Below are 20084 nucleotides of genomic sequence, written 5' to 3' on the forward strand. Positions count from 1 at the left end.
TTACCCTTGCCTTTCTCCTGCCCTTGGCCCCAGCTAATTAAAACGACCACAGGTCGGACTCATCTGGGCTATAAATAGAGTCCCAACAGAGAACTGATGGAATTTGGTCCTCCTTGGAGTGATGGAGATGCAGCTGGGGGTTCTCCTCTTGGATTGGGATCTTGCCCAAGGAAGCTTCCTGGGGCTGAGTGAGCCTTCACCCTCCTATTTGGTGGCTGAATGCTTTTGATGGATGTGTAGAAGAGAGAGCTTTTGCTGAATGTGTACAAGAGAGAGCTCCTAACCTTTTGGGTGAGTGATCTCCTGTCTGGCTGCCCCTGAGGAAGATGTCTTCCCTTCTGTGAGTGAGTGTGGGCACACCTTGGGTCATCTTTCTAGCAAAAAGCATTTGTGAAACTTAGGAATTAGTTGTGATATTCCCACCTGGAATCTGAACTTGTGACTTGCTTTGATCTGGAAGAGTGCTGAGTAGTTTAAGTCACACGGGAGCAGGGTAGATTTAGTTTGGACACTAGGTTCATTACAATGATGGTGATGAAATGCTGGCAGAGGTTAGCCAGAGGTTGGTGAGGTCCCATCCCTGGACATATTCAAGGTCAAAGAATATGGCCATGAGCAATGGGATCTAGTTGAAAACATCCCTTCTGACTGCAGGGGGGTTGGACAAGATGACCTTTGAAGGTCCCTTCCAGCCAGATACAATCTGCAAATCTGTGATCCTGTGAATCTACACTTCTGATTTGCTTTGGTCTGGCAGGGTGCTGGGTGGGTTTTGGTTGGAACTAATCCGCGTTTTGGGTAGCTTCTGATGGTTTGTGGGGTTTTTTTTGTTTGGTTTTGGGTTTTTTGTTTAGTTTGGGGTTTTTTTGCTTGTTTGGGGTTTGTTTGGTTTGGGGTTTGTTTGATTTTGTTTGCTTGTTTTGTGTGTGGGGGGGGGGTTGGTTTGTTTTGGTGGTTGTTTTGGGTTTTCTTTGGTTGGTTGTTACTGTTGTTGGGTTTTGTTTGTTTGTTTGTTTTAGTGGATGTCTCTGTGACAGTCGTAACACTTCTAGCATTTCCTGCTAAAAGTATGACCCCATCTTCCCTGAAGTCCTGAAAGGCTACCAGAAGGTCTCTCTGGAGCCTTCTCTTCTCCAGCCTGAAGAACCCCAGCTCTCTCAGCCTGGCCTCACAGCAGAGGGCTTCCAGCCCTCCCAGCATTGCTGTGGCTTCCTCTGGTCCCACTCTAACAGGTCCCTGCCTCTGCTGTGCTGAGGACTCCAGAGCTGGCCCCAGCACTGCAGGTGGGGTCTCAGCAGAGCACAGCAGAGGGGCAGAATCCCCTCCCTGCCCCTGCTACCCAGGGCTCAGCCTGCTGGGGATCAGCCCAGGACACAGCTGACTCCGACCCGCTTCCACCCCAGCCCCGGGAGCGGACCCGCCCCGGCCGAGCTCGGCGCCGGCGCCAGGCTCCGCTTCCGGGTCGGGCTCCATGCCGGCGGCAGGGAAGCGCAGCGAGGCCAGGCGGGAGGCCACGGCCCGGCGGCTGCAGCGCTTCGCAGCGCTCCGAGGTGAGGCGGAGTCGGGAGGGTCGGGGCGGGTGGGGAGCCCATCCCTGGGAGGGCTGGGGCGAGCCCCTCCGGAGCTCTGAGGCAGCCCGGCTGTACCCACAGGGACGGCGGCTCAGGCCGGCGAGTTCTGGGACGTGGTGGTGGTGACGGCGGCGGACGCGGAGCAGGAGCGGGCTTACCGGGAGCAGCTGGGCGACAAGCTGCGGAGGAAGGAGCTGCCCCTGGGAACGCGCTACCATGTCTGCACCGATCCTCCCGGGCCCAAAATCGGTGGGCATGCGTGGGCGGTCCTGCTCTGGGTGGTGGGGTCTGTGTGCTAGAATCCCAGTCGGGTTTGGGTGGGATTAAAAGACATCCAGTCCAACCCCCTGCAGTCAGCAGGGACATCTGCAGCTAGAGCAGGTTGTTCAGGGCCCCAGACAACCTGAGCTGCAATGGTTCCAGGGATGGGGCAGCTCTCGGCCCTCTGGGTGACCTGCGCCAGACTCTCACCACCCTCAGTGTCAAACACATTTCTTAGAATCCTAGAATCAGTCAGGGTTGGAAGGGACCACAAGGATCATCCAGCTCCAACCCCACTGCCATGCCCAGGGACACCTCACACTACAGCAGGCTGGCCAGAGCCTCATCCAGCCTGGCTGCAAACACCTCCAGGGATGGGGCCTCAACCACCTCCCTGCACAACCCATTCCAGGCTCTCACCACTCTCCTGGGGAAGAACTTCTTCCTCACCTCCACTCTCAATCTCCCCACTTCCAGCTTGATTCCATTCCCCCCAGTCCTATAACTCCCTGAGAGCCTAAAAAGTCCCTCCCCAGCTTTCTTGGAGCCCCCTTCAGATCCTGGAAGGCCACAAGAAGGTCACCTCAGAGCCTTCTCTTCTCCACACTGAACAGCCCCAACTCTCTCAGTCTGTCCTCATAGCAGAGGAGCTCCAGCCCTCTGCTCATCCTGGTGGCCTTTCTCTGGACACCTTCCAGCATCTCCAGATCCCTCTTGGAATAGAGGCTCCAGACCTGGATGCAGTACTCCAGGTGGGGTCTCAGCAGAGCTGAGCAGAGGGGGAGAATCCCCTCCCTTGCCCTGCTGGCCACACTTCTCCTGATGCAGCCCAGGCTCTGCTTGGCTTTCTGGGCTGCAAGTGCACACTGACAGCTCCTGCTGAGCTTCTCATCCCCCAGCACCCCCAAGTCCCTCTCCTCAGGGCTGCTTTCCAGCCAGTCCCTGCCCAGCCTGCATTTCTGCTTGGGATTGCCTCCACCCAGCTGCAGGACCCTGCCCTTGGTCTTGTTGAACCTCCTGAGGTTGGCTTGTGCCCACCTCTCCAGCCTGTCCAGGTCCCTCTCTGCAGTCTGAATCTCCCTCCTTGCGCTGAAATCCATCACCCTTGTCCTGCCTGTCGCAACAGGCCCTGCTCAAAAGTCTGTCCCCAGCTTTCTTGGAGATCCCTTGGATTCCTGAAAGGCCCCAGTAAGGGCATCCTATAGAATATAGGATAACGATAACACCAACTCTTGGGTTTTTATCAATTCAAGTTTAGACCATTTGAATATATTTTATCACCTAATGCACAGCAAAAACCTAAAATAGTCTAAGTGTCCACAACATCATCCTCTAATTATTAATTCCTGTTCCCTTTGGTGTTGAAAGTGGATAAGTGGACATGCTCAAGGCCAGGTTGCATGAGCCCTTGAGCAGCCTGGTCTAGTGGGAGGTGTCCCAGCCCATGGCAAGGGCATGGATGGTCTTTTTAAGATCCCTTCCAATCCAAACCATTCTACAAACTGTTGTCCACAGCAGAAGGCTGCATTGTAAATGTGTCCTCATCACCCTGCCTCAGCACCTGATCCCAGTATGCTTCATGTCTCAGTGCATGTATTCCTGGAGTGTTACTGGTGTGTCTTTTCAACAGAGACTGAAACACTTTTTCTTCAGGAAACGGTGGATCAACACTCCACGTTTTACAGTGCTTGGAAGATCTGTATGGTGATAAATGGACTTCTTTTACTGTGATGATAATTCATTCTGGTAAGTTCTGGGTTCTATTTCACACTCTCGGATTGCATGGCTCTTTAGTTTTTATTTCCTAAAAATAACCTGTTGGCAGAGGAGCTGGAGCTCTGAAAATGCACTTCCTTCAGCAAAGCAATCCCAAGTGTGTCTGATCAGATCATTTGAATTTAGAGTGATGCTTAGGAGGTGTTGCTCGCACTTAAGCATTTCTTCCCCTCACTTAAGCTGGTTGATCAAACAGTGGAGAAGGAAGTGTAAGTCAGAGGATCTGAGTTAAGGTTCTGCCATCAGAGGATCTGAGTTAAGGTTCTGCCTTCAGATACCCATTGAAGGGTCTCAGCTCTCTGTGGGGAGTGAGGGTTTCTCATGGCTACAGGCAGACTGGATAATTGCTGCCTTCTCCAGTCAGAGCACCGTCAAAAAGGGGCATCAATTCCACCATCCAGGGAGGTGGTGGAGTCATTGTCCCTGGAGGGGTTCAAGAAATGTGAGGACATGGCACCTGGGGCATGGTTTAATGGCCATGGTGCTGTTGCATTGATAGTTGGACTCCATGATTTTAGAGGGCTTTTCCAGCTCAAACAATTCTATGATTCTGTGAAGAAACCAGCTTATCACAAGGGCTTGTAGTGACAGGATGAGGGGCAAGGGCTTTGAGCTGGAAGAGAGGAGACTGGAAATGGAGGTTAGGAAGAAATTCTTTCCAGTGAGGGTGGTGAGACACTGGAACAGGTTTCCCACGGAGGTTGTGGATGTCCCCTCCCTGGAGGTGTTCAAGGCCAGGTTGGATGAGGCCTTGAGCAACCTGGTCTGGTAGAAGGTGTCCCTGCTTATGGCAGGAGAGTTTGGAACTAGATGGATCCTTAAGGTCCTTTCCAACCCAAACCATTCAATGAACTTATGAAGTCTTCTGATCAAACCACTGTTTACTTGTCTTGTTCCTGGCAGGAGTCAAGGAATCCTCCCTTATGTAAAGCAGGTGTCATATGTTTGCTTCAGCCTTGGGTGAGTGCTGCATATTCCAGCTCTGAAGCAAACTGAAGGTGCTGAAATCAACCACCATTTTTTAGGCAAGCTATTTAAGGCCTGTGGCATTTTGGACATGGGGTCAGATATGCTTTGAGAACTGTTTTGGGGAGAGTGATCATTTTTTTAGTATTTATTTGAGGAATAATTAGTAGATGCTTAAGCTGGGATGGAGTTTGTATCCCCCTTTTGTTTATAAACAGCCATGTATTGTTCCTTACTTTTGTGCAGTGTCTCTAATTAAAGATGGTGTAGAACCATAGAATTGTTTTGGTTCGAAGAGACCTCTAAGGTCATCCAGTCCAGCTGTCAACCCAACACCACCATGGCCACTAAACTATTTAGTCTACAGGTTTCTTGACAGGGACAGTGACTCCACCACCACCCTTGTCAGCCTGTTCCAATGCCTGACCTCTCCTTGCAGGAAAGAAATTGTTCCTCGTGTCATAGAATCATAGAATCAACAAGGTTGGAAGAGACCTCAGAGGTCATCAAGTCCAACCTATCCCCCAGCACCTCATGACTAACCAAACCATGGCTTCAAGTGCTACATCCAATCCTTTTTTGAACACCTCCAGGGATAGTGACTCCACCACCTCCCTGGGCAGCACATTCCAATGGTAGGTCACTCTTGCTCTGAAGAACTTTCTCTTCACTTCAAGCCTGAACTTCCCCTGGCACAGCTTGAGACTGTGTCCCCTTGTTCTGCTGCTGGTTGCCTGGGAGCAGAGACCAACCCCCTCCTGGCTACAACCTCCCCTCAGGTAGTTGTAGAGAGCAATAAGGTCACCCCTGAGACTCCTCCAGGCTAAACAACCCCAGCTCCCTCAGCCTCTCCTCACAGGGTTTGTGTTTCAGACCTCTCACCAACCTAACACTCCCCTAGCACAATTTCATTCTACCACATGATGTCCTTCTTTTCCAGGTGGCTACAGCCAACGCTTACCAAGCGCGAGCGCCCTGGGGAAGATTTTCACAGCAGTGCCCCTGGGGGATCCTGTTTACCAGATGCTGGAGCTGAAGCTGGCCATGTACATTGACTTCCCCAGGCACATGGTGCCAGGAGTTCTGGTCACCTGCTCAGATGACATCGAGCTGTACAGCACCAGCGGGGCAGAGCCCCTGGTGTTCGATCAGCCGGGCTTCACCGCCTTGGCCCACCCTTCCGAGCTGGCGCTGGGCACCACCCACGGGGTTTTTGTGTTGGATCCATCCCACCTCTCAGGGAGAGGAGGGCTGGAGTCTGTGCCGTGCCAGCGCTTCCTGCACAAGCCTGACGTGGGGACGATGCGGCGGTGCGGCGCGGTGCACGCCAGACCGAGCCCTGCTGGGCTCAGCTCCTCTGGAGACCGCGGCCAGGCGGGGCCAGGCTCCGAGTGCGTGTACACGGACAGCGTGTTTTACATCCACCACAGCACTGCCAAGCAGCTGCTGGCCTTTTACAAGCAGGTGGGCTCTCTGTGCTGTGAGATAGATGCTTATGGGGACTTCCTGCAGGCCCTGGGACCTGGGGCCACTCCAGATTACACCACCAGCACCAGTAATGTCGCGAAAGAGGAGGCAGGGCTGGTGGAGGTACGGCAGAAGCTGTACTGCCTTCTGAAGGGAACAGCACTGAACGTTCTCGTCTTAAACAACTCCAGGTTCTACCACATTGGAACCACTCAAGAGTATCTGTCTCACTTTACATCAGACAGCAAACTGCAATTTGAGCTTGACTTGCTGCCCGTGGCCTTCAGCATCTCCTCTGGCACCTTGGATCCGTCAGCGACTGTCATCCAGAGCATCCTGGAGCCAGGGTGTGTTATTGGTTCTGGGTCTGTTATTGAGTACTCCAGAATTGGGCCTGAGGTCTCAGTAGGGAAGAGCAGCATCATTAGTGGGTCACACATAGACGTGAAGGCAGATGTACCTTCAAAGTGCTTCCTGAGCTCATTGAGTATCAGAATGAACGGGCAGGTGAGGTATGTCAGCATGGTGTTCAGCGTGGAGGATGACCTGAAAAGGAGTGTGAAGGCCTTGTCAGACATCCACTCACTCCAGTTCTTTGGAGTCAGCTTGCTGGAGTGCTTGGACCTTTGGGGTGTGAAGGCTTCCCACCAGCTCTTCTCTGGTGACAACACACATTTGGGGTTGTGGACTGTGAGGATCTTCCCAGTTTGCTCTGCTTTGAGTGAATCTGTCAGAATGGCCTTAGAAATGCTGAACTCCGTGCAGCACAGGTCAGCCTTTGAACTGGGCAGCTATAAGCTCTTGTCTGTGGAAGAAATGCTCACCTACAAAGATGTAGAAGACATGCTCAAGTTCAGGAAGCAAATTTATGATGAAATCCATCTGCAGAGAGAAAAAGAGAAGCCTGATGTGTAGGGTGAGCTGTACTTGAACAAATTTCCTCTTTCCAGTAGGGGATGATGGATGGCTCCCAGCTTGTATAGCTCCTCAGCAGACAGCACACAGATCTCTGCTCTGATTCCACTGGAGCAGAAATAATGAAACTGCACCAGCAGTGGCTGTGGTGTGACATCAATAACACAGCAAATGCAGATAAACCCCTCTGCTGATGAAAGAAGTAGTGAAATACATCAGATCTCTGAAAACACTAATGGGGGGGCTTCTCTTGGGGCGCACACAATGATGTTCTTTGGACTTGATGATCTTAAAAGTCTCTTCCAGCCAGAGCAATTCTCTAATTCTTTGTCAGTAAGGATATGATACAGAAGAAAACAGTTAGGAAATTATCTGAAAACAGCTTTAAACGTTTTCCAAAGTGGACATCAGCTCCAGTAACAGGAAATCATCTGGCAATAATTTGTGTCTCTCCTCTTCTCATGCTACCTTTTTGCAGTGGTGGCTCAGACAGGTGGAGATTAATCCATTAAAGGTACTTTTGAAATCAAGACATGATGAATCAAGTTCATCATTTTCTTCCTTTTTTAAATTTTTTTTATACCTTCTTGGTTTTCATCAGGGGAGAAAGAAACTGCCTGAGGGTTGTGACTGATAATGTTGGGGTCAAAAGCTGGCATCAGGACATACTGAGTTACTCATTTTGGTTTACTCTCAGTCACTTGGAAGCTGCAGGTTTGATTGGGCACATTTTTTTGTCCTCACAAATGTACTGGTTACATTTTGTGTTCCTCTGAACTGAACTGGGAGTCCTTGCAGTGATTCTTGATCCTCAGGCAGATCAGTGAAGCAGAGAGTCTTGTGCAAGGCTGCACAGTAAAACTTAACAAGAAGATTGTGGTGGCCATGGGGTTGCTGGTGTCTAGTAGCACATTGTGAAACAAGACCATCATGGCATCCTGGCACAGGGTTTTCCTTCAGTGTGAGGAATGAAGGATGTGATGCTGGAAAAGGGGCTACAAAGATGCTGAGGGGACCAGAACATCTCTCTTCGGAGGAGAGACTGAGAGAATTGGGGGTTTTTAGTCTGGAAAAGAGCAGACTGAGTGGGATCTCATCAGTACTTCAAGGGTGGGTGTCAGGAGGATGGGACCAGGCATTTTGCAGTGGTGCTCAGTGACAGGACACAAGGTAATGGGCACAAACTGGAACATGAGGAGTTGCATCTAAAGTGAGGAGGAACTTCTTTACTTTGAGAGTTGTAGAGCACTGGAGCAGGCTGACCAGAATGGTGGTGGAGTCTCCATCTCTGGAGACATTCCAAACCCATCGGGATGTGTTCCTGTGTGACCTTCCTTAGGTAACCCTGCCTTGGCAGGGAGTTTGGGCTTGATTATCCCTTCCAGCCCCCACCATTCTGTGCAGGTAAGACCTTCTGAACACAGAAACCATCTACTGGAGTGGGGAGTTTGGTTTTGTCTGAAGCTTGGGGAGTTTCCCAGATGGATGTGGCCTCTGGCTCATCTCTCCTGGAAGGCAGCTGTGGGTGCTGCAGTCCCAGCCAAAGCCTGGATGAGCATCTGATGATTTTACTCATGCTAGCTTGCTTTAGTTAATTAGTTGTGCTGTGTAGAGCAATAATGGAGGTCATAAGGACCAGGGTGGTGATGACTTCCCTGGATGCCTGGGGAGCTCTGCCATAATGAGCTGAGGTTTAGCTGCACATCTCACTGGGTGCCACCACAAAACCTGAGAAAGCAGGATTAGGGCAGCAACATTTTGGGCAGGAAATGGGAGGCTGAATAATTGGGTACTTAAAAAAGAACACAAGGGAAGGCAGCTGAAATAAAAAGGAGCAGCCCGAAGGTGCCTGTGCCAGGAGGATTTGGGGAACTGACAGGAGAAGGTGAGCAAGCTCCAACAAGCCTGCCTGGAAATGTTCTTGGCTTGGATGCAGAGTTTGTCCTGGAGCTCAATGGTTCCAGCTTCCTCACATTCCTGAAGCTCTGATGCAACAGCTTCATTTTCTGCTCCCTGCACACGTGGAGAGTTAATCCCTGTGCTATTGTGAGAGCAGAAAGAGCAGAGCTGTCCTCCTGGGCACTGCTGCTCACCCACTGCCCCCAGGGGCCTCTGGGCTCACCCCTTCCCTTACATGGCCTCCAGAGCCCCAGTGCTGCTTCACTTCAAAATGCATTTCCCTTTACCACCTGCTTCATCTGCTGTGACATATCCAGATGTCACCAGAGTGGTGCTGAAACCTGCAGGTGCAGCTTGCAGTAACTGATAGATGTGAGTCTGTTCTAGTTAATGTGAAATAAGCATAGATTCATAGAATGTTTTGGGTTGGGAGGCACCTTAAAGATCATCTAGTTCCAACCCCCCTGCCATGGGCAGGGACACCTCCCACTAGACCAGGCTGCTCAAGGCCTCCTCCAGTCTGGCTCAACACTGCCAGGCTGGGAGCCTCCACTGCTTCTCAGAGCAACCTGTTCCAGTGCCTCACCACCCTCATAGGGAAGAATTTCTTCCTCATGTTTCATCTAAATCCAGCTTCATGCAGTTTGAAGCCATTGGCCCTCGTCCTGTCACTACATGCCTTTGTCAAAAGCCCCTCTCCAATTGTCTTGTAGCCTCCTTCACAGAGTAAAAGGCTTCTCTAAGGTGGAGCCTTCTCCAGGCTGAACAATCCCAACTCTCTCAGCCTGGCCTCTCAGCCCTCCCATCACTGCTGTGGTCTCCTCTGGCCCTGCTCAAACAGGTCCCTGTCTCTCCTGTGCTGAGGACTCCAGAGCTGGCCCTAGCACTGCAGGTGAGGTCTCAGCAGAGTGGAGCAGAGGGGCAGAAGCCCCTCCCTGCCCCTGCCACCCATGCTGCTGGGGATCAGCCCAGGACACACCTGCTCTGGGCTGCTTTTCACCAGCCCCCTCAAAGTCCTTCTCCATCTGTTCTCCACTCAGCCTGGATTTGTGCTTTGGGTTGCCCCAAGTATTTTCTCAATGATCAGTAACTGCTGGGGGCAAGAGGCTGGAGCCAGACTCTTCTCAGTGGTGCCCAGTGACAGGACAAGTGGGAATGGGCACAAACTGGAACCCAGGAGGTTCCACCTGAACAAGAGCAGAAAATTCTTTGCTATGAGGGTGCTGAAGCCCTGGAGCAGGCTGCCCAGAGAGGTTGTGAAGTCTCCTTCTCCTTCCAAACCCAGCTGGGCATTCTGATCCAGGTCAAGCTGCTGTGGGTGCCCCTGCTTTAGCAAGGGAGTTGGAGTGGATGATCTCCAGAGGTCCCTTTCCAACCCCCAGCATGCTGAGATTCTGGGATGTTGTCATGAAGTAGTTTGTACTAGAATGTAAATCATGTGCAAGGGATTTTCTTCTTTCAAAGCCAATGGCCTTGCCTTGCTCTCCTGACAGACACTTTGCAAAGCTGTTGCACTAAAATCCATTTTTCAGGCAGAAGTGAACAGAAAATGGCTTGTGCAGCCTGGGGAGGTGTGAGCTGACCTGAACATGTCCTGCAGACCCTCAGGCCCTGGGACTCCCCAGCAGGTGGAAGAAGTGACCCAAACCTTTCTCTGGGGCTGCATTTCAGACACCTGAAGAAAACTCTGGGGCTGCTAAAAGCCATGGGTGAGGGAAGACCAGACCCTCCTGGGCACTGCCTTTCCAGCTCTCCCAGTTGCTTGGCAACTGGCTGTGGAGGATCAGTGCTGGGGCTGGTGCCTCTCTGCAAATATTTGGTGACATATCACAGGGTGTGTTGTCACAGCAGCTCAGAGTCTTCCAAACACACCCTCGGGGCTGGGTGTAAGTCAGAGCAAAGAGATGGGTGAGCTGGTGCTGAGCAGGAGCTGCCACAGCAGCCCCAAGTTGCTTACAATGGGGGGCAGCCTGCTGGAGATCTCACCTGTGCTATGTCCACAGCTCTTCTTGCCCAAGATCCTGAGCTGGGGGGACAAAGGACTTAGCAGCTGGCAAGGGCAAGCAACACACATTGAATATGTAAATATGAAAATACCTGACTCTGTGTGGATGTGTTCATATATTGTGCTAAAATGTAAAGATATCTGCGTGCATGTTCATATTTTATACCTATGTGTGGATAAATTTCTGTGTGTATGTATAGAGTCAGAGAATTGTTTCAGTTGGAAGAGACCTTTAAGATTGTCACATGCCCCTCTGCACCACATCTCTGCCTCTTTGAAACACCTCCAGGGATGGAGATTCAACCACCTCCCTGGGCAGCCTGTGCCAGTGGTTGAGAACCTTTTCAGTTGAGAAATTTCTTGTGATGTCCAACCTAAACCTCCCCTGAGGCAACTTGGAGCTATTTCCTCTTGTCCTGTGACTTGTTTCTTGGAAGAAGAGGCCAACCCCCACTTGGCTCCAACCTTCTTTCAGGGAGTTGTAGAGAGCCAGAAGTTCTCCCCTCAGCCTTCTTCTTCTCCAGAAATGTTTATCCCTGTGTGTGTGTGTACCAGATACATTTAAAACAACAATCGAAGGAGGGAAAGAGACATAGAGAACCCAGCATGACTCCCATAACTGGCAGGGGCAATGTCCTAGAATCATAGAATAGTCTGAGTTGGATGATGGTTGAGCTCAATGATCTCACTGAGGGTCTTCTCCAACCAAACCAATTCTGTGATTGCAGCTTCATTTCTTTCTGGATACATTGTGCCTGGAGCAGCAGCAGCAGCAGCAGCACAGCACCCTGAGGTTTGTCCTGCCTTCACTGTGAGTCCATGCTGATCCATCCCAGGATCCCAGTGGCTCTCTTGGCCACCAGAGCACATTGTTGTTCCATGCAGAACTTGCTGCCCACCAGCACTCCAAGGGCTTTCTGTGTGGAGCTGCTCTCCAGCAGGGCAGCCTCTAACCTGTCCTGGTGCTGTTGTTATTTCTCCCCAGATCTAGGACCTTGCACTTGTCCTTATTAAACTTCATGAGTGTTCCACCAGCCTCAGGTGTTCCCCAGCTGAAGGGAGCATTCCTGTGGACACAGGCAGTAGATAAGCCAGCTGAGGAGGTGCCTTGCTGCTGTTTTCCCAGCTGCCAGCACAGCCTTGCTCCCTGCCATTGTTGCATGACATTCCCTTTGGCACAGGGGCTATTTTTAGCCAGAGACTATCAAAAGCATTTTTCAGGAGGGCTGTCTCTGCTCTCCCCCAGGGAGTCAGGTTACTGCAAGAACTTTGCTGAAACAAAGAAGAGCCGTTGGACAAATGGGGAATTACAAGTCCAGACCAACCCAAACATGCACTGGTAATTAATGCTGCTTTTTTTAATTGCAATTTTCCATCCATCCCCCAGCAAGGAGCAGGCAACTGTCAGGAAGAGCTCCTGGCTGGTTGAGTTGAAGGAGGAGGTGTTGTGTTGTCCTTGGCTGACAAGAAGAATGATTTAGCCTAGTCTGGGAAAGACAAGCAGCTCATCAACTGAATTTCTCTGTGCTCTGGTGTAAGATCACCTTAACTGGGATTATTTTGTGGGATTTCACTGGTGTCGTGGTGTGATGGGCTGAAATTCCCCTCCCACACTGACAATAACCAGGCTAACTCAGTTTAGTGACTAACTCAGTGTAGTGACTTACTCAGTTTAGTCACTTACTCAGTTTAGTGACTTAGTTTAGTACTTCAAGCCTGAAACTGCTACTTAACTGCTACTTCAAACCTTTAAACTTCCAACCGTGTTGTGTTGTGGTTTAGGAAATCAGAGCTAAAAAAAAAAAAAAAAAAAAGAAAGAAACAAAAATGCAGCCTCAGGTTTCAGTTTTCTCTTGCTCAGGTTAAAAATGTTTCTGATGTGGATTGGTTTGCATTGGCTGGCTGTGGGATGAGGATATCTGTGCTGGTGTGGGTAGGGTCTATACGAAGCAGTGCAGCAGAAAGAGCAGGTTGAGAGCTGTAATGTTTTAGACCTTCCTCATTTAGTAGAAGAGTGTGAAGCAGCCTACAACTGGGTGTTTAAAAATCAGGTGCTCTGGTTACTGGGACATAATGGTTTGAGTTCCTGGGGTTTCTGTGTTTGGAGGTGTTTTGTGAATGTTTTGCTGTTGTTGTTGTTGTTGTTGTTGTTGTCAGATGAATGGAAGAAGAAAGTCAGTGAGTCATATGCAGTAATCATGGAGCGCTTGGAGGATGACCTGCAGATCAAAGAGAAGGAGCTGGCAGAGCTGCAGCAGGTTTTCAGGTAAAATGTTCTGGAAAGCTGTTTGTGAATTTGATTCAAATGAGTAGTTGCTATTCCACAGAGGGGTTGGTTCCAGATGTTTGCTTACAGGAGGAGTTTCTCATGTCTGGAATGTGTGCTCCTCAATGTCTATTTTTGGGACTGTCGTTATAGCCCTGAGCCAGAGCCCTACAGCACAGCAGGGCCAGAATTATTCATGGATGCATAGAATGGTTTGGGCTGGAAAGGACCTCAAAGATCATCTAGTTCCAAGCCCTCTGCCATGGGCAGGAACACCTTCCACAAGACCAGGTTGCTCAAGCTCATCCAGCTCATCCAGCCTGGCCTTGAAAACCTCCAGGGAGGAGGTATCCAAACCTCCCTGGGCAACCTCTTCCAGTGTCTCACCATCCTCACTGGAAAGAATTTCTTCCTAACTTCCAGTCTAAATCTCCCCTTTTCCAGCTCAGAGGCATTGCCCCTCATCCTATCACTAGAAGCCATTGTAAAAAGTCCCTCCCCACCTCTCCTGGAGCCCCCTTCAGGTACTGAAAGGCCACCAGAAGGTCTCCCCAGAGCCTCCTCTTCTCCAGGCTGAACAACCCCAACTCTTAGAGCCTGGTGGCTGTTAATTACTAGTGGCAATATTTCCCAACAAACACCTATGTGCATTTGTCATTAATTAGCCCTGAGGGGATGCCTGCTCTTGGTGTGTTCTTTTCAGATTTGCTCATGTGCATCTGCAGGCAGGGATGCTGCTGAAGTCACAGGTTTCAAACAAAGACAAAATCAGATTATCTGCTGCCAGGGGATTTCAAATTCATGATCCTAGCCACTTTCTCAGGCCAGCACAGGCCAGCAGGCAGGTTCATCCAAGCAGGTAACACCCTCAGATGGTCGTTGTCTGACAAGCTCAAATACAGAAGTCATTCAGCTCACTGACTGTGGGCAAGCAAGGAAATCATCAGGTAAGTAACTGCAGACCAATTGGGAAAAAAAAAAAGAAAAGAAGAGGATTCTAATCATAAATACATCACAAGCTCAGAAAAGCCAGACTGCTCATAAAAATTATTCCTTGTGTTCACTTTCAGCTAATAGATTTAGCCCTGCTTGAGCCTGTTAGGTGAAGGAGAACCCTGGGTTGTCAGTGTGGGACCCTGGGCTCAGTGTGGGACACTGACCATGCTGGCCATGATCCAGTGAAGTGCTTCAGTCCTTGGCTTATTTTAAACCTGTTTATCAGTAAAAGTATCTGAAAGTGGAGCCAGCACACTCTTTATTTGAGATAAGGAAGACATGAGATGAGGAAGAAATTCTGGGCAGTGAGGGTGGGGAGACACTGGAACAGGTTGCTCAGGGAGGTTGTGAGTGTCCCCTTTCTGGAGGTGTTCAAGGCCAGGCTGGATGAGTCCATGAGCAACCTGGGCTGGTGGGAGGTGTCCCTGCCCATGGCAGGGGGTGTGGAACTGAATGATCTTTGAGGTCCCTTCCAACCAAAAGGATTCTATGGTGAAAGTGCTCAACTCCTGCTCTGGGCAGGAGAACAAATACAGAATCCAGATGTCCAAGAAAGGTGTGGACATGGCAGTTTGGGAGATGGTTTAATGACCATGATGGTCTTGGGTTGATGGTTGGACTTGATCTTGGAGGTTTTTTCCAACCCAAAGAGTTCTGTGATTCCATGAGAATTAGCTGCCAGGTTAGCAGAGCTTTGGCAGCTCAGCTCACCAGCTGAGCTTACTGCCCCACGTCTCCCTCAATAAGATGTTAGCCAAAGTCTCCTCCTGAGATGAAGAGCAGTGCTCCTTGCATGGGGGGAGTGGGAATCAAGATGCTGAGTACCTTGCACTGGGAAGGTGGGGTGTTTAGTCAGACTTGGGGAAGCAGCCAGTGATCTCTGAGCCTTTGAATCTGTGAATCTCAGCTCCAAGAGCTGCTTCCCCGGTGGGTGATGAAACCAGTCAGGATTGGGAGTATCCCAAATCCAGATCAGGCCTGTGTTAAAATCAGTCTGGGCTACATTGAAAGCTTTTCTACAGCAGCAGTGGCTCTTGCCAGAAGGCATCTCATCTCTGTTGTTGCAGAGGAATTAATGAGGGTGTTTTCCCATTATTAAACCAAAACCATTTAATAAAATACATTAGGACTGAGAAACTGTCTGGTTGTTGGAAGCTAAGGCAAGGAAAGTGATGTACTTGATGGAAATTAATAAGTAGCTGTTAAATCTCTGCTCTGAAAGGTCTGGAACCTCAACAGGACAGAAGTGACAAAGCCTGGGAGAGGAAAGAACCCTCAGCATCCCCCCATTTACACCTGGGGAGCCTGAGCAACGTGCTGTAGTTGCAGATCATAGAATCTTAGAATGACTTGGGTTGGAAGGGATCTCCAAAGGTCTAGTTCAAACCCCCTAGGCAGTCAGCAGGGACATCCTCAATGAGGTCAGGTTGCCCAGAGCCCTATCAAGCCTGACCTTGAATATCTCCAAGGATGGGGCCTCAACTAGCTCCCTGGGCAACTTGTTCCAGTGTTCCCCTACCCTCACCACAAAGAACTTGTTCCTAACATCCAACCTAAGTCTACTCTTCTCTAATTTCAAACCATTTCCCCTTGTCCTATCACTGCAGGCCTTTGGAAATGGTCCCTCTGCAGCCTTCTTGTAGGTCTCCTTCAGATACTGGAAGGCTGCTCTAAGGTCTCCCCAGAGCCTTTGCTTCTCCTTCTCCAGGCTGAACAACCCCAGCTCCCTCAGCATGTCCTCATAGCAGAGGTGCTCTACACCTCTGATCATTTTTGTGGCCCTCCTCTGGACCTGCTCCATCAGGCCCATTCCTTCCTGTGTTGAGGGCACCAGAGCTGGACACAGTACTCCAGGTGAGATCTTACCATAAAGGTCCTTTCCAACCCAAATCAGTCTGTGATTCCATGATTCTGTAATTCCATTGTTCTATGCACAAATCAGGGGGTGACTGTCCAGTGCCACAGCAAAAACCCAAGAGGTGCAACAGTGAAAAGTAAATTTCCAAGTAGCATGGCACCTGCCACTTGCTGGGTAAGAGTAATCCCTCTTCTACTCCTAAGGTTCCCTCAGAAAGGTTTCCTAAACCATTTTGAAATGCTCTCCTTAGAAGACCACCCTAAAAACAGGAAGTCCAGATTTTATTTCCTTAAAACCTGCACTTCTGTCATCAGAAAGGCATGAGGAAGACATCCAGACAAGCCTGGGTGTTGTGCAGTCATTGGAGCCAGTTTTCATTCAGTCAACCTGAGCCTCTTAAAGGCAGCTTTTAATACAGAAACCCTTCTTTGCAATCTTTTCCCAAAAAACCATTCAATTCTGCTAGTTTACAAGAACTCAAACTGTATTAAAATCAGTTACCATCCAGAAAACAAACTGAAAGGTTTTGTTATTCTTTTTCACACTGGGAAAAGAGGAAAATTTCAGTATCTTGCTAAAAAAAAAAAAAAACTGGATTCTTAAGCACATATTAAGGGCTTGGGATGTGAATTTTTAACACATTTTGAGGATGGAAATTGAAGCAGGAGACGTGATTCAACCAGCATGATGATGTTCTGGGCTTTTGGGGCTTGCAGAGTTCACCCTTTGAACACAGCCATCTGCTCCCCACACACTCACTGCCAGGCATGGCTGCATAGGGGGTGCACATCCCCACCAACCCAAGAGGGTACAGCAAAGACAAGAGGACACAAAGGATCTCTTGAGGCATTGTAACAGGGAAGTCTCCATCTCTGGAGATATTCCAAACCCTCCTGGATATGTTCCTGTGTGACTTTCTCTAGGTGAACCTGCCTTGGCAGGGTGGTTGGACTCGATGATCCCCAGAGGTCATAGAATCCTAGAATCAGCCAGGGTTGGAAGGGACCACAAGGATCACCCAGTCCCAACCCCCTGCCATGGCCAGGGACACCTCACACTACAGCAGGCTGGCCAGAGCCTCATCCAGCCTGGCTGCAAACACCTCCAGGGCTGGGGCCTCAACCACCTCCCTGCACAACCCATTGCAGGCTCTCACCACTCTCCTGGGGAAGAACTTCTTCCTCACCTCCACTCTCAATCTCCCCACTTCCAGCTTTATTCCATTCCCCCCAGTCCTGGCACTCCCTGATATCCTTCCAACCTCCATCATTCTGTGTGATTCTGTGTGTATGGTCTAGGGGTCATGGAGGTGCTGTGTAGAAGGTACTGTGTCCAGTTCTGGAGCCTCTATTCCAAGAGGGATCTGGAGATGCTGGAAGGTGTCCAGAGAAGGGCCACCAGGATGAGCAGAGGGCTGGAGCACCTCTCCTATGAGGACAGACTGAGAGAGTTGGGGCTGTTCAGTCTGGAGAAGAGAAGGCTCTGAGGTGACCTTCTTGTGGCCTTCCAGGATCTGAAGGGGGCTCCAAGAAAGCTGGGGAGGGACTTTTTAGGCTCTCAGGGAGTGATAGGACTAGGTGGAATGGAATCAAGCTGGAAGTGGGGAGATTCAGAGTGGAGGTGAGGAAGAAGTTCTTCCCCAGGAGAGTGGTGAGAGCCTGGAATGGGTTGTGCAGGGAGGTGGTTGAGGCCCCATCCCTGGAGGTGTTTGCAGCCAGGCTGGATGAGGCTCTGGCCAGCCTGCTGTAGTGTGAGGTGTCCCTGGGCATGGCAGGGGGGTTGGAACTGGATGAGCCTTGTGGTCCCTTCCAACCCTGACTGATTCTAGGATTCTAAGATTGGTCTTGGTGATCTTAGAGGTCTTTTCCATCCTTAATGATTCTCTGATTTTAAGATCCCGTTTCCCAGAACCTGGAATTCATTTTCCCTCAGCTGGTCCCGAGGGACAGCCTGACGGACGGCTGAGCCTTGTATCGCTATCATTAATCACAGCTTGTCAGGGAAGAGCTGCACAGAGATAAAACACATCTGAAGAATGAGGCTTTATTTTCACTGAGTAAAACATTTTCCACGTCAGTAAAGAGGAAGTGGTAGACAAGGAGCTGTCACCAAAGCAGAGGGAATGTGACTGGAAGGTGTGAAAAAAAAAATGTTCCACACAAAGTGATTTACATTTAGGACAGAAAAATCAGTTTCCTTAGCATGTGGCACCCCTCTTCTAAGGAGTGCAGGTGAAAATCCAGACCCACATGAGAATTAATTTCTGAGTTAAAATAAGTCCAATTTTGTCTCTGGTTTAGCTGAGTTTAGGATGTATAGACTGAGACTGAGTAGCAGGCATGCTCAGAAGACAATAAATCTGCCTGCTCACTTGAGATCAGTGAAGTCTCTCTGCACTTGGAGTGTAAAGCGGGCATAAATCTAGCCTTGTGTCTCCAAAAAGCTATGCTGGGGTTTCTCTTTCAAATGTTTTCCAAATGAAAGAAGCTGTGCTAAAGGATGACAACAGTAATCAGCTGTAAAATCTCTTTTTTTCAGCTCTGATGAAGCCTTCTGCAAAGTCAATTTAAATTACCGCACGGAAAACGGGCTCTCCCTTCTTCACCTCTGCTGCATCTGTGGGGGTATGTGCTTGATGTTCTTCAGACCTCCTCCTTGCAAGGCTGTTGATTTCTTCTGGCTGGCAGTTGCCAGCAAGGGTCTACCTTCTGTAGCTTTCTGCCTGTGTTTGCTGAGAGCTGGATAAACATCTGCAAAGCTTTACTCCAAACTCTGCTGCTAGGGGCTTGAGTAAAGTTCCACCAAACCCCATGGGAGCTGATTCTGCAGTCCAAGGGTTGTGCTTGATGATGGGCAGTGTTTTACTGCAGGGGTTCAGCTAACCAGCAGTGCACTTCTGTGGCCAAGAAGGCCAGTGGTCTCCTGGGGTTCAGGAAGAAGACCGTGGCCAGCAGATTGTGGGAGGTTCTCCTCTCCCTCTACTCTGCCCTGGTGAGGCCACAACTGGAGAACTGGTCCAGTTCTGGGCTCCTCAGTTCAAGAAAGACAGGGAACTACTGGAGAGAGTTCAGGGGAGGCTACAAAGATTTTGCTGAGGGGCCTGGAGCATCTCTGTGAGGAGGAAAGGCTGAGAGACCTGGGCTGTTGAGCCTGCAGAAGAGCAGCCCCAGAGGGGGAAGCTGATCAATGCTCAGCAAGAGCTAAAGGACCCGAGAGGGGCAAGAGATGGGGCCAGACTCTTCTCAGTGGTGCCCAGGGACAGGACAAGGCCACAAACTGGAACCCAGGAGGTTCCACCTGAACAGGAGGAGGAAGTTCTTTGTTGTGAGGGTGCTGGAGGCCTGGAGCAGGCTGCCCAGAGAGGTTGTGGAGCCTCCTTGTGTGGAGAGATTCCAAACCCCCCTGGCCATTGTGATGCTGGGCAAGCTGCTGTGGTTGCCCCTGCTTCAGCAGGGGGTTGGACTGCATGATCTCCAGAGGTCTCTTCCAGCCCCAGCATTCTGGAATTCCCTAAGTACTTGCTATAGGCACTAGTCAGTCAAGCCATACTCCCCTTGTGGGATGGCTCATTGCTGCATTCTGTACATGCTGTGGGCTCCAGAAGAAGGACCCAGCTTGAACAGACCTTTGCCAGGTACACATCACCTTTATCTCCAGCATAATGGAAATGCCTGGGGTTTATTTCATGGAGATTAAAAGGAGAATAACTCAAATGTTTTAATGAAAAACATCATCTGAGAGGATTTTTGCAATAGAAAATCAGGGTATGCAAGAGATGATATCCTCTGGGATGTTCATAAAGACACACTGGTGGTGGAATTTTCCACTCGGATCCACGCTGCTGCTCAGTGCTCCACACAGTGAGTCCCTAGCTCAGGCACAGGCTCTGCACTTGTGATGCCATTTCCAGCAGAAATGGGCTGTGAGAGGCAGAGAGGCTTCAGCTCTGCAGAGTGCTCACTGACAGCACACATCAACATTCTTCTCCATCTCAGTTAGATGCCAGCTTGGAGGAGGGTGTGATCCTGCACTGCTGAGAGACAGGTGGATCTTTTAATTTCCAAAGAGGAGGAAGTTCTTCACGATGAGGGTGGTGCAACACTG

At 50.0% G+C, this 20084-nt stretch overlaps 2 protein-coding genes across 2 annotated transcripts in view; both read left to right on the forward strand.

The window, feature by feature from the left end:
* Positions 1–1471: 1471 nt before the first annotated feature.
* Positions 1472–6956, forward strand: FPGT (fucose-1-phosphate guanylyltransferase). The gene is made up of 4 exons (XM_054383951.1): positions 1472–1550; positions 1653–1820; positions 3486–3578; positions 5515–6956. The coding sequence occupies exons 1-4, from the start codon at positions 1472–1474 to the stop codon at positions 6954–6956; spliced, it is 1782 nt and encodes a 593-aa protein (XP_054239926.1).
* A 5203-nt stretch (positions 6957–12159) lies between these two features.
* TNNI3K (TNNI3 interacting kinase) overlaps positions 12160–20084 on the forward strand; it is a 79488-nt gene continuing 71563 nt past the window's right edge. The window contains exons 1-3 of the mRNA XM_054383950.1: positions 12160–12199; positions 13018–13126; positions 18519–18604. Of these exons, the coding sequence (XP_054239925.1) occupies positions 12160–12199; positions 13018–13126; positions 18519–18604 (235 nt within the window). The remainder of the gene's footprint in view (positions 12200–13017; positions 13127–18518; positions 18605–20084) is intronic.

Source organism: Indicator indicator, chromosome 10 (genome assembly GCF_027791375.1).
Source record: "Indicator indicator isolate 239-I01 chromosome 10, UM_Iind_1.1, whole genome shotgun sequence".
Lineage (NCBI taxonomy): Eukaryota > Metazoa > Chordata > Aves > Piciformes > Indicatoridae > Indicator > Indicator indicator.